The following is a 14,707-nucleotide window of genomic DNA, read 5'->3' on the forward strand; positions in this document are numbered from 1 at the left end:
AAAGATCAAAGTAGAATCACTAAACATTTCAGCATTTCAAAACACAAATCCCAGATGTGTAACCACAGAAGATTTATTTCAGAAGCAGATTCCGGTTTGTTTCGTACCCAGAACTGCCCAGAAAATTCTCATGATTCAGCAACTTAGATTCCAGGATAAATCAATCATCTCCAAAAAGAGAGAACTGAAAGTCTTCCCCATTATTTTATTTAATACTGGCCCTTTTGCCCCACCATTCTAGACTTCTCTGGACCACCCTTTTTGACACTCTTTTGCTGTGGTGTTAAAGTGGACGGGTTTTTACTGCCTTTCCTGAATCTGAATCGCTCACCTCTGGTACAAGAGCTAGAATAGGAGGCGAACTCTCAAGCATCTCATTTTTCGCCAAAAGATCCAAATCACAAGGATCCCCTTTACTCTGATCAGTAACCATTTGAGACTCAACAACCCCCATTTGCAACTTGTTTTTACTGTCAACTACCACAACATCCATCGAGTGCATTTTCAAATTCTAGACACTTGTGCACAACTGCTTTGGATTCTTCACGTGTTGATCATAGTCTTTTAAAGTATCAAGGTGATTAAAAAGCCCCTCAACCTACCTGTCCTTGAGGTTCCTCATCAGCTCTTGACCTAGAATGAAACAAATTAGCTGGAAACTCTTCAGTCCCAATTTGGGCACACGTATCCTGTGTCCGATACAGCCCGGATACATGTCGAGTATTGTGCCCATCTGTACCCAAAATTCCTGGTTTTCCAACCATGTTGGATGCTATGTGACTTTATTTTATAAAAATTGATGTAATTCTTACCAAATTTAATTTATGGAAAACTTTATTTATACATTTGTAAAATAATTTTGGCATGAACAAAACCTGCACCAAATGAGAGAGACAAATGAAATGCTTTTATATCTCAGTGACCCATTTTTTTGCATTTTATTTTTATTCAACTCTACAATTTGCATATTGTAAAGTGTTAAATTAATATAATTATTTATGTAGCATTTATATGTCTAACTCTGTATTGGAGTAATCAAAATCTTCTCTAATAACTTAGAAAATTGCTAAATATGTGTATGTGCTTTTTATTAATGTCCTATTCAGCTGTATCCATATCGGGGATCTTAAAAAATGGCTGTATCTGTATCTGATACTGTATCCATGTACATGCAACTGTGGAATAAACCCTCCTTGGTAGCATCCCATTTCACTTTTTTGATATGATTTGTTGTGAGTTTATTTCATTTAATTATTGGTTATGAGACTCAACAATAATAATTTTGAGGTCACAGCTGATAGTTAAAAGTAAAAATAAAAATGATGCTATAGTGATAAAAGACTTGGAATTATAATGTTCCAGTGCACTTGTAACTATTGGATAGTGCTCAACTACTGTATAATTTTTCCTAGGCTACTAGTTTTTAAGGAGACCTTGGTCTAAATTTGAAATGATTTTTATTAAAGAACCATATTATATTTATTTTTTATATGTATCTTATTTTCTTTTACAGGGTGCATTTTAGGCCGTCCCTCACCTGTGGTTTCTTAGTTCAAAATACTTTTGATCACATTGACCTTTGTGGGTATTCACATCCTGTTCCTTTCTTAATGTGCCATCGTATGATACTAAATCCTCCTAAAACTCCAAAAAGGCGAAGGTTTGAACAAAGTATTCTATAGTAAAAGCCTAACATCAAGTATTCATTATCTGTTCTTCCTAGTACACAACAAGGACATTTTTATAGTTCTCGTCTTTCTGACTTGCAATAATGACAACCACCAAAAGCCAGGAGAATATCTTCCAAGTCTCCTGTTTCCAGGTTTTGTGCTATCTGCTCAAGATTTTTTTTTCAACTAGGACACTCCCCATGAACATGACATCAAAACATTATCCTTATATTGGAAATGCCAGAATATTATCAAGCTTTGACCTGCTTTAAATTTTGGCCCTTGTGTCTTCTAAAGTTCTAAGGCATCCATTAATCTTTAAATTGTGAATTTTCCTTCTGTTGTACTTGTTGTTAATCTCTTTGAATCTTCTACTATTAAAGACTTTATTGTCCTTTGGACCAGTCTGCTTGAATAAATGTTGAGAGCATATCTTTAGAGCAGTTATTTCAGGCTGTCGTGTCCAGATGAAGTAAGATGACATTCACATGGCATTGCCCTTTTCCAGGTGCCTCATCTATTCGTAATTTTCTATTCCATTTGGGATTGTTTTCAATCCTATTACTCCTAAAAAGGCTTCCCAGTAGTAGTTCTGAAAATATTATTTTGAAAAACATTTATTAAACTATGAGTATGCTAAAATGTATTATATTAAACTATTTTTGAGTAAGTTTTTTAATTAATAATGATTATGTTACGCTCAAGCTGATAGGCTGATCATGGAGTAGTTACATTTTAATGACTTTATTGCTTATGTGCATGGCATCCTGTGTGATGATGAAAGTTTCGTTTCATGAAGAGGAGTAAGTTGTGAATGATAAACTGATTGGATTCAACCGTTGCCGTTCTAGGCTTTACCACATGCCCGGGCATGCTCAAAGTACATGGATTGGGACGACAAGCTTGCAGTGCAAAACAATGATGAGGTATTGCCTGCAGGCTACAGACCTGTTAATGTTCAGTGGAAAGACCTTGATCGGTGCAGTGTCTGCCACATGGAAGAGGTGGTTTTACTTTTACCTTTTATGTTATCTTGTTATAAATTTTATTATTATTTTATTTTTCTACAATTTTAAATACTTATTTGTCTTGCATTTTTTGTATATAATTTATTGCCAATCTTTCGTCTATCTGTGACTTTTGTTTCTCCTAGAGGTAGCTGCAAATGATTATCATTAAATTCTGTTTTTTGGATTTTTTCTGCAGGAATATGTGAACAATGTGTTTCTTCAGTGTGACAAATGTAGAATGATGGTAAGAAGAAGATTTCATTTCCTTTTGTTACAGCTTGAGGTTAACTGGTTAACAGTAAAAAATACCACATGGGAATTATTTTGTGGGTTGATGTTCTGTGCGATGGATTGTGGATACTTCTCACTAACATCTCTTCTTTAAACATTTGTCTTAATGACTGATTGAGAAATATGTATACTATCAATCTTCAGAGGCTATTGAAGATTCCACTATAATTGAGTTTTCATTTGTAGGTATACTTTCGATTTTTCTTCTCCACATTTTAATTCCTGCATGGGTATGTCTAAAGTTTAAACAATTAAGAAACAAATTTTAACCTATGTTCCCCTGAGTTTCCAGGATGGGGACGGCAGGGGACAGCAGGATGAGTTTTTGGGACGGCAAATTTTGTTGCCGATTTTGGGGACGGGCAGGTGGCAATATAACAATATGGAAAATTAAAATATATAGAGAAATTTAAAATATTTATATGAAAACATGGATAAAGCATGTACTTAAACATAATAGAACCTTAAAATATAAGAATCAGCAGAATTCATATGCCAAATTTGTGTTACTGTGAGAGTCAAAGTCTAATTTGTTCTAGAAGTCAAAGTCAAAGTCCCCTAGGTATCCTAAAGTCTCTGAGATGTTTCGGGGACGGGGACGGCTGAATATATACTAGGGACACGTCCCCAGGCAACACTGATTTTAACAGGATGGCAAGATTTTAGATTTTATTGGAGACATTTCTATGGGTCACTTATGGGCACTTTCATGTGGTGCTTGTCTTTTTGGGTTGATTTCTGCAACATTTAAAGCAAACTTGAAATTTCTGTTTAACTTTTATAATTAAGATAATAACTTGAAATTATGCCTAAGCTGGCTTGTGCTTAAGCTGCTTAACATAATGCTATCAAAGACTGGTAAACCTAAGATTGTATGTCACAAATTTTAGCTGGCTTGGGCCTTGACCAATATTTTACATCTATGTACACTCCAGAGTCGATGTATGTATCTCTAGACCTTTATTTGTTTCAGATAGTATGCTAGTTAGTGGCATCCACTGGTAGTTGTTTTTCATTTTACTTTTTTACTTCTCGTGTTCTTCTCCCATTGGCTATTTGATTTAAATACATCTATCCCCAAGTTTACTCTTTTCCATGCTTTTTATATGGAATTGTCATTTGGTATGTTGTATATGTTGAATTGCAAATGAAACAGTTCAAGAAACTGCTTGTGTGATGTATAAGGTGACTGAAATCCATTCTTCTAATGCAGTGTTTTGCCATGTTCCTGTTAGGCTTTTTGCTGTGTTTTTTTGAAATTTCATCTTATTGGTTAATTTCCATGCATTCGTCTGATCTATAATCAATTTCACGAATGAGATACAATGCTTCTTGTCACTGCACTTTTAAAGGTTGATCATTTGAGTTATCTTTACAATCAAGTTTCTCCCAAAGCATCTTTCTTAGCTTCCTATTTTCTGATAGATCCATATCCAATATGCATGTTAAATGCTGTGAATGAGGGGTTTCATGAAATTTACCCAACACATTCACCTGGCCTTGTCTGCTGTGGTGCAACTTGTAATTTTTGCAGCCAAGGGGTGGTGGAAATTAAATGACATTTTATCAAAGAATGTGCAGCATATGAAGATATGCACAGTCAATACAAAGGAAACTTAAAGCCAGTGGCTACGGGGCAACTTATATGCACCCGTAGCCAATGTTAATAGTGTAAGTCTATAATATTCTCATTGCAATATGGTGCATATAAGTTGCACTGTAGATGGCGCTGCTTAAAGGTGAACAGTCTGAATGAACTTTTTGAAGAGGCAAGATTACACAAAATGACAACTTTCTTACTTCGGATCCACAAAAAAGGGTCAACATGGATAAGATTCAGCTTGCAGATTAATTTGTTTTCTCTTGGCTCCTTAGACCACTGGTCTTGTGGATGTCATTAAATTCCTTCATTCAACCCCCAGAACTGAATGTGGTATTTTACCCCTTCAATTTTCAACAGTTATAAATTTGAGTATTTGTATATGTAATGTGGGGATCTGAAAGTTAGTCTCCATTGTTAAATTCCTAATGATCTACTGCTGCAGCTCCTCCTTTTTGACAATATCTTTGCTTTGTCTAGAGCGATTCTATTGAATTGGCTGTTTTTATCAGATTAATATGAACCACAGTTTAGAATGTTAAATGCTCTGACTTTTCAGTCCAGTCCTTGCCTCTGCTCATCCTTTGCTGCTGTTCATTATTTTGTCTAAAGCTTTACAAACCATTAAATCTGAATGTAGTCCAATCAACACTCATGCAATTCCCAGATGGAATTGCCAAAGTTGGAGATGAGGGTCTCTGTCCTCAAAACCAATAGTTAGATGACTTTTGTGTTTGGAAGCAAATTAGAATACCAAGTTCAAATTCTGAAAATTAATTTGCAAAATGATGACAAAACTTGATGATCCAAATGAAGTCAAGTGCCCTTCTTTTGTAGCACTCCAAATGTCCCTTGGGACTAATTAACTCAAGTATCCATAATTGCCTTTGACTTAATTTTATTTTAAATATCTAAAATAAACATGAACAGTTGTCAGCCAGGCATATACACAATGAACATGAACAGAGTCAAGACATAACCACGATGCCAAGACATAACACACACTGTGCCAAGTCATACTGCCTCAGCAGTGAAGATTGGTGTACACATAGATGTCAGCGGTGAACTCTCTTGCAGCTATGCTATCTTTAACACTTGCTACTTCCCACATGTTGGTACCTTTAAATGAATGAAAAGACAGTTACCTTTCTCACTTCTCATAAATAATTGTTATAAGCTAAATCAAAAGGTTGGGTGTGACAAACAAAAGTATATGAAATATTGGAGCTGCCAAGGCAATCTTGTTTAAATTTATTGCATATGTCATATCTATACGACATCGAAAATTTACACAAGCAAAGGAGAATGCCACTTGAAATGGCTATTAATTTCTGAATCCTTTTTACTAATCTTCATACAGAAAAGCACTCTTTAAAAACTTTTCTCTATAATATTGGGTGAATAAAATCTCTCCTTTCTTCTAAATGTTGTGGAGTTTACAAACTTTTGATGAGTTTTCAACACCCTATAATGATTACCATGGAATCACATCCAACTTGTAGAAATTTACACTCGATTGAAGCCACCAATTTAAGATCTTTAAGAAAAGTTGAAGCTTCCTTTTGAAGCTGTATCAGAATATAACTGGACAAAACCAACTTTTGGTGTTCTCTAGTAAACGTTCTGCTTAATTTTATTTTTAATAATGCTATTAACATGTGGTAGGACCGTTTCTTTAAATGAAAGACCCAAGAACTAAAAAGAAAGTATCGGGAGTGTAAGAACAAATTTTCCAAAACTTAATCTATTGGTGCAATCAGAAAAAGTGTGATTCTGTAGGGTATATTTTCAATGCATGCACTTTTCTTGGAAAGTAAATACTTCATTGTGCTAGTTTGTATTTATTAGAATTATTTATGTTGCTTTTTTATGTATTGATCGCACCAAGAACAAGTGAGTCTTAGTCAAAATATGCTAGAAGGGGAAGAAAATGAAATTTTAATGTTTCTTTTGTTGCTATGTAAGCTGGGGTAACTTCCGGAAGCAAAATACGTGTTAACTTTTAAGCAATACAATTGCAGTTTGCCATTCACAATATTATCCAATATAGAGTTCCTACTCTTCCAGGCATGTCATATTGGTGCACAAGTTCTTAAAAATGCTAATTTTGTAGTTAGATTGAAAATATAGTAATATACGAAGGAAAAACTGCATTTCGTATGCATTAAGGGTGCTCACTCTTTCCCATCATTTTGACAGTTAAAATTGTTTTCTATTTTCTCATATCTGACTTGTAGAAATATTTGTAATTTTGTACCAAACATCCTCAAATAAGCCTGCATGAATGGACGTCCACCACTGTCTTGACATCTATGAATCCATGTTCAAACATTCACTTTATTATGGCTATTGTCTATCCATTATGTTCATGCTTAAAAATAATGAGTAGATATCATTCTACACAGCAGGGTACATCCCACTTACCCTATTTGTTTGGGTTTAATTTACATAAATAATGGCCTTCTGGTGTAGATAACTTATGTTTTGGTTTGGCAAAATGCCAACATAATTTTTTAAAGTTAATTAAAAAAATGAAATAGGACAGTGATAATTAGAAAATGTTGGCAAGAGCACTATAAATGCACTTCAGTGCTATTTAATTGGCTTGTTGCTTTCTTTGAATCAACAAAATTTGGTTTGTGGCCACTTGACTGCTTGTTATGCTTTTGGATACTAAAGCTGTAGTGAAAAAAGTGCTGGTACTGATAGCTTGGAATGTGATAAAAGGTGTAGCGAATGACGAGATTATAGTTTCATAATATGATGCTAGTGATTTTCAGAAGAGTTGTATAGATTTGCTCAAGAAATTAACTTGTCCTGTTAAATAATTGCACTGCTAGAAACTTTTCTTTTGCCAGGTCTAAAAGTAGACTTAATGTTCTCATAGGATTATTGTTTGTGGGCTTGATGGTTTTTAGACTCAGAAATACTTATATTGTATGGTTGTTTTGGTTTGTCCAGTCTGTTCAGTGTATAGCATTTTACCAGTAATTAGCTCAAAAGTGTGGCGAAGATGTGGAATATGCTTTGCATTAGATTTGTTTTCTCGGTTGTGCTCATATTGAACAATAAACAAAGGTCTTGCAACTTTGCATATGCCTTTTTGTGCATGTTGACTTGTGCACAATAAGATTGGAACCAAAGAAGAGCATTTAGCAGTTTGTTTCACCTTTCACCAGCAATTAACTTAACTCATTATTATTGATTGCTTAGGTACATGCAAATTGCTATGGTGAGCTAGAACCAGTTGATGGGAAACTTTGGCATTGTAAGTTGTGCCGTTCGGGAGCGCCCAAAAGATGGCCTGCATGCTGTTTGTGTCCCATCACTGGTATCTACAGTCACATTAAAATGGGATTTAACTGTTAATAAGACCTTGACAAATTGGCAACATTATTTCTTAGTTGCACTCAATCTTTAATTGTGGTTTCTTATGTAATTTCAGGAGGTGCAATGAAGAAAACAACCTGTGGACGTTGGGCTCACTTAACTTGTGCAACATGGATCCCAGGTTTAAGAAAAGAGTTCTTGGATTTGCAAGTATGGTTAGGTTTCCAACTAACCAATGTACATTTACTTCACAGATGTTGTCATTTACACAGCTAAATTATATTGCAGAAACTTGCCTTGTGGATATTAAAAGAATGGAGCCAATTGATGGAGTAAATAGAATCAGTAAGGTATGATTGGACAGATTTTTGTTATGGTAACAGTTCTTGGATCGGGAAGTAGTTAGAGATTTTTAGCATGTTGGTATTTTGTTACGTTTGATATACTACTCATGGCATATTTCTGGACTTGGTGGGGATGACCATTGTTTTTGTTCTGTTGCTTGATCCGGATTTTGGTTTCTATGTGTTTTAGGACCGTTGGAAGTTAATATGCAGTATTTGTGAGGTACCATATGGAGCATGCATTCAGGTACTTTGATAACATAATTCTGAAAATGTTTTTTATTTTCACGTTTTATGGCTTGTATTGATGATTTTGCACTCTGTTAAATTGGCTATGACCGGATCCTTTGTTCTTTATGGTTTACATCTTAACCAATGGGAGCTGAACTTTTTCATAATTGTAATATGTAACCATAGATAAAAAACTTGGGCTCGACATTTACTCGGCTGGCCCAAAATTTTAAATAACTCAGGAATTGGAGAAAGCTAAGGGAAAGCCTTAGTAATAACCTGGCAAATTTTTTGAAATTCAAAAAGTAGATTAGTTCAAAGAATATTATTTTAGGAAAATGCTTATTGCTGAATTTGGTATATATCATTGATTTTCAATTTTTCTCTATAAATAAATAACTAATTTAACACAAATCAACACAAAGTATTAACAGAAATAAAAATTACAAATTCTAAATATCTTTCATAACCGTGGATGTCAAACTAAATAATATAACTTGTGAGGCAATCATTTTGCACGAATAATCTTTGACTAATCACTTAATAATAAAATGAAAGGTTCAAAATTGTAAAACTATGAAACCTTTGTTTATATTAGTAATCCTTAGTAATAAACTAATAATACCTGTATTCCTTATCCCTTTCACAATTATTTGGAGTATAGCAATAAGGAAGTTGATGATGTAGCATTAGTAATAACTTTATCTCGCTTTAATTAATTTGGTGACAGTCAAAAATGTTTTCTGTCTAAATCATTACATTTAAAGTAATATAGATGTTGAATGAGGTTAGATTGAAGGAATATGGCAGAGGAACATGATTGAATTTTTAAGCTGGAACAACTTTTTTTTCCGGGCTCTTTGATTAGCATAATACCCTTTTTTCCTTTTTGAAGCTTGGGCACAGCAAACAGGCTGTCACATAGATGTTAAACAATATATAATAATAATAGTCTCTATAAGATTTTTCTTTTTCCTTTTTTGAGCAGTGCATTAGAAGTCTGAAATGTTACATTAGCTGTCACCTGTCTGTGTCGAAGGATTCTTCAAAAAGGAGTGGTGAATAAATAATATTTCAAATCACCTTTCACACAGAATGCCCAACTGTTTAGTGTTTTTTGGCATGTTGTAGTGAAAAAATCAGTCTTTTTTAATTAAAAAATAATCTGGAGTTTTTGTTACAGTTATGTCTTAGTTACCTGGGTTCGCCGTTTTGGCCCAAGAACCCTGCCTTGGTTCGAAATACGGGTCCGGTTTGATCCAGGTTCGGATTCCCCTGGGCTGGTTCATAGGTGATTTTGTGAGCAAATAGGTGATTGAGCAAAAGAAGTTTGTGCAAGGTCGAGTTTACATCATATGATTTTATGATACTCTATGCTTCTAGGCTTCATAAATATGTACATATATGATTTTTTATAATTTTTACACGTTTTTGTACGAACGAACCCAAATGAACCCAAAACCCTTTCCAAAATTTTGCCGTACCAGCAAACCGTTTCTTTGAACCCGTATTTTGAACTGAACTCGAACCGGTAACTAAGAGTTATCTTTGTAGATTTTTCAGGTAAGTACTTGCAAGTCCTGCTAGTATTTACAAGGTTTTTGAAATATGATTGTAACTAGACAAGTTCATGTACAAGTTGATTGAGTGAAGTACTTAAATTTTGTACTTTTGAAATGTCATGCTTGACTATATTGTTAGGTACGCCATCCCATGCTAGATAGCACATATATGCATTTAAAAATGTATGATGCCCGGAATATGGGGGGATACTACTACTTGGAGCCATATATACACTATTTTCAAATTAGATTTATAAGTTTTGGGTTGGGCATTTTTCCCTGGCTTCAGTATGGCTAGGTCAGCTGCACTACACACTCACATCATTTGCACATGTATAAAATTAAATACAGGACACAACTTATTGTTATTAATTCAATGTTATTTATCAAGAATTAAAGATAAATCAAAATGGTTTACATTCGTGCATCTGGACACACAAAATTAATTTAAATCATGGCAATGGTGTTCATTGAGAGCATCAATGTCATTAACTTGTTCATTGGAAGGAAAAACAGTGCCAGTGCCACTTCCACTAGTTGCGGTATATAAATAATGTTGTATAGTATCCTTGCTCCTTGTTGTTGATTGAGACTACATAATCTATTAGTGAGGGTTGGGGTTGTTTTGAGCAGTTTTTCATTAAAATGATGTTTTTTGGATCCTAGATGGATTCTCGTTGGGGTTGCATAGGTTTCTGACTAGTGCTTCTGCACAATGCTTAGGGCAAGACCTTGGTAAAATACAAGCTATACCCTAATCAGAATCAAAACCCAAGTGGGATTGGTTTGGGTTTGGATAGGGTTCTAAAAGAGCCAACTAAACATAGGAAGTACATTTGCCAACCCTATGGTTGGGAACTAAGTTATTGATCTTGGTTCTGAAATGGATTCGGTTGTGTTTGCAAGTTTGGCAAAATATTTTTTTGGGTGGGTTCCGATTCTCTCTCTCTCTCTCTCTCTCTCTCTCTCTCTCTCTCTCTCTATATATATATATATATATATATATATATATATATATAGACATATATTGATATATTTCATACATGTAACATGTTCAATGTTATTTCATCATTGGCTCAAAACTTTAAAATATAATAATTATAAGAAGTTAGAAGCATGAGATAAGTCTATAATTACAAAATAAATAAAATCCCTCATATATCATATTCTTAATTTGCATAAGTCTCAAAATGTTACTACACAATGAAAATTCAAATTATAAGGCATGTTTCATGTTTAATACACAAATTCATTGTCATTGTTGTCGTTGTCATCATCATATGAATCAAGCTCAACATTTGGTTATATTACGAAGCATTTGGTAAAATACTTGCTTGTTATTAACAGAGACAAAGAGGCCTATATATACAAAAGATTAAAATGAGATTTCCTCAGGAAACAATTGTAAAGAATAGAAATATTCTATTCTAGCTAAAAGAAAGCTAACAGCTAACTACAACTACCTAAATATTAGAAACATTCTAATATTTACAATAGATTACAAATAGAGAACCATTAACTAATGATAGAAGCTTATCTATTATTGTATACCCTCCCTTAATGGTTAATCTATGCACAACGCCAAGTTGACCTCTAAATTTGACAAACTTATTAGGAGCAAGAGGCTTGGTGAGAATTTTTGCAATTTGATCTGTGGTAGGAACATATTGCAAGTCTATTGTCTCATCTTTAACCAACTGTTATATGTAGTGAGAGTGAACATCCACATGCTTAGTTCGTTCATGGAAGATTGGATTTCGAGTTAACTTGATAACGCCTTCATTATCAACAAACAAAGTTGTTGGTCTTATTGGTGACATTTGCATATCTCCAAGCATTCGATGCAACCAAACAACTTCACAACCTGCCTTGACTGTCCTTCTGTATTTGGCCTCTGTAGAGGAGAGAGAAATTGCTTGTTACTTCTTACTGGTCCAGGTGATGATACCCGATCCCAAACTAAACACATATCTAAACTTGACTTTTTATCGTCAATAGAGCCTGCCCAATTTGAATCTGTGCATCCACTGAGTCCAGGATTAGGACTTAGATAGTAAAGAAGTCCATAATCTAAAGTGCCCTTCACATAACGAAGCACATGCTTTACTGCCATCCCATGATCAGCCTTGGAAGCTGTCATAAAGCATGAGATGTAGTTTACTGCAAAGCAGATATTAGGCCTAGTAGCAAAGAGATAGATAAGACTACCTACTAGTTGCTTGTATGAAGTAAAATCAACGGCAGGAGAATCAGATTTCACTGATAACTTGAGACTTTTCTCTATGGGTGCAGATGCAGGCTTGCAATCCTGCACACATAATTTGTCTAACAAAGTCCTGACATATTTGGATTGAGAGATGAATATACCAAAAGACTGTTGCCAAACCTCAACACCTAGGCAATAATGCATGAGCCCAAGTTCAGTCATATGAAAAGATTGACATAAATTCTGTTTGATTCGCTGAATCACATGTTGAACTGCTAGTGATGATCAAATCAGCCACATAAATAACCAGAAGGATGATGTCACTGTCAGTAGTCTTGATGTACAAATTTGAGTTTGAAGAACTCCTCTTGAAGCCTTGATCACTGAGGTACTTATCAATTTTTATTTACCATGCTCGAGGGGCCTGCTTCAAGCCATAGAGAGATTTCACTAATTTGAGAACTTGATGTTCTTTACTGACAACCTTGAAACTAAGAGGTTGTGTCATGTAGACCTCTTCGTGGAGATCACCATTTAGGAAAACACTCTTGACGTCCATCTGATGGACCTTTTAGCCAAATTGTGCTGCCATGGCTAGGACTATTTTGATTGTGCTCATCTTTTGTAGTAGGAGCAAAGGTATCCTCATAATCAATGCCCTGACGTTGAGAAAAGTCCTTCGCGACTAAACGAGCTTTCTACTTATCCAAAGTACCATGAAATTTGTATTTGATTTTGTAAACCCACTTTTAGCCAGTGGGTTTCTTCCCTGGTGAAAGATCAGAAAGGACCCAAGTGTCATTCTTTAGCAAGCTTTGGTGTTCAAATGTCACAGCCTGTTCCCACTTTGGAATTCCTTTAGCCTTAGAATATGTTTGATGTTCAAACACATTATGAATGTTGGCTATGAGAGCAAAGTTAACAGACTCTGTAGGTTTGCTCTTTTTTCGATTAGTTCTCCCATCAATGAGCTCATCATCACGAAGATCGGCAAGTGTCTTAGCCCACCACTTAGGGCGGAGAGGAGAACGACCAACATTAGTATCAGGAGATGCTTGGTCATCAGGTTCCTCATAAGAAGAATCTGGATCAAACTTAGGTGAAGCATCTTCAAATCAAGGTGATCCTACAAGAGAAGCTGGAGGTGTTTGTACAGGGATCACTGGTATAACTGGAGCTGCAGGAGCTACTGGAACCCTCCCATTAGGTGAACCTAATGGAAGCCTAGCTTCCAAACCATGAGCCTTTATACGCTGGTCTGCTAGATCAAGAACAAGAGAAACATGCATTAATGGTCCTCGCTGCTCATCAAAGACTACATCACTATTGTATAGGAGACGAGATGTCTCAGTGGCAATCAAGGCTTTGTGAAGATTACTGTATCCAATAAGCATGAGTTTTTGACATGTGGCATCCAACTTGGTGCGCAACGCATCATGGATCCAAACAAAAGCAAGAGAGCCAAACACCTGCAGGTGACTGATTTTGGGCTTTCGATCTGACAAGGCCTCTTCCAGGGTCTTATCTTTGACTGCCACTGTGGGTGAGCGGTCCTAAAGATAAACTGTAGTGTTGACTGCTTATGCCCAAAACTTCTTCGCAACATGTTTGTGTTCGAGCATGGATTGAACCATCTTGGTGATTGTTTTGTCTTGATGTTCAACTATACTATTCTGTTGTGGTGTGTAGGGTGTGGTTAATTGACGCTTGATGCTATGAGTATCCAAAAAGCTAGAGAATTCATTAGAACAAAATTCCCCCCATTGTTTGATCTAAGAGTAATAATAGATTTCATTGCTCGTCAAAGACTGCATCACCACTATACAAGAGACGAGATATCTCAGTGTTGATCAAGCGGTAGGTTTTGTGGATTATTGTATCCAACAAGCATGAGTTTCTGACTCTTGGCATCCAACTTGGTGTGTGACACATTAGGAATCTAAACAAAAGCAAGAGAGCCAAAAACCTTCAGGTGACTGATTCTGGGCTTGCGACCTGACCAGGCCTCGTTCAGAGTCTTACCTTTGACCGCCACTTTGGGTGACCGGTTCAAAAGATAAACTGCAGTGTTGATTGCTTATGCCCAGAACTTCTTCATAATATGTTTGTGTTTGAGCATGGATTGAGCCATCTCGGTGATTGTTTTGTTTTGACATTCATTACACTGTTCTGTTGTGGTGTGTGGGGTGTGGTTAACTGGCGTTTGATGCCATGAGTATCGAAGAAGCTAGAGAATTCATTCCCACTCTTTGTCAACTAAAACTTTAAACTTCTGAAATATAGGAAATGCATCTAATTTCTTTTTAAGAAAATACATCCACATTTTTCTACTGAAATCATCAACAAACAACAAAAAACACTTGGACCTAAGAATAGGAGTGGCCATAGGGCTGCAAATATCGGCATGAACAAGCTGAAGTACCTGAGATGTTCACCATGAATTGCCACTGGGGAATGGTGTGA

The 14,707-nt window shown here is 35.5% G+C and overlaps 1 protein-coding gene across 2 annotated transcripts in view; it reads left to right on the forward strand.

Annotated features, from left to right (window-relative positions):
* The window catches only part of LOC149534160 (histone-lysine N-methyltransferase TRX1-like), a 131,823-nt gene that overhangs the window by 47,862 nt on the left and 69,254 nt on the right, over nt 1-14,707 (forward strand). For both annotated transcript variants that reach the window (XM_089803040.1, XM_089803039.1), the window contains exons 11-16: nt 2,522-2,674; nt 2,877-2,924; nt 7,785-7,902; nt 8,017-8,082; nt 8,190-8,251; nt 8,436-8,492. In XM_089803040.1, the coding sequence (XP_089659166.1) occupies nt 2,522-2,674; nt 2,877-2,924; nt 7,785-7,902; nt 8,017-8,082; nt 8,190-8,251; nt 8,436-8,492 (504 nt within the window). The remainder of the gene's footprint in view (nt 1-2,521; nt 2,675-2,876; nt 2,925-7,784; nt 7,903-8,016; nt 8,083-8,189; nt 8,252-8,435; nt 8,493-14,707) is intronic.

This window comes from Cupressus sempervirens, chromosome 10, assembly GCF_028749045.1.
Source record: "Cupressus sempervirens isolate cs-2001-9-10 chromosome 10, ASM2874904v1, whole genome shotgun sequence".
Lineage (NCBI taxonomy): Eukaryota > Viridiplantae > Streptophyta > Pinopsida > Cupressales > Cupressaceae > Cupressus > Cupressus sempervirens.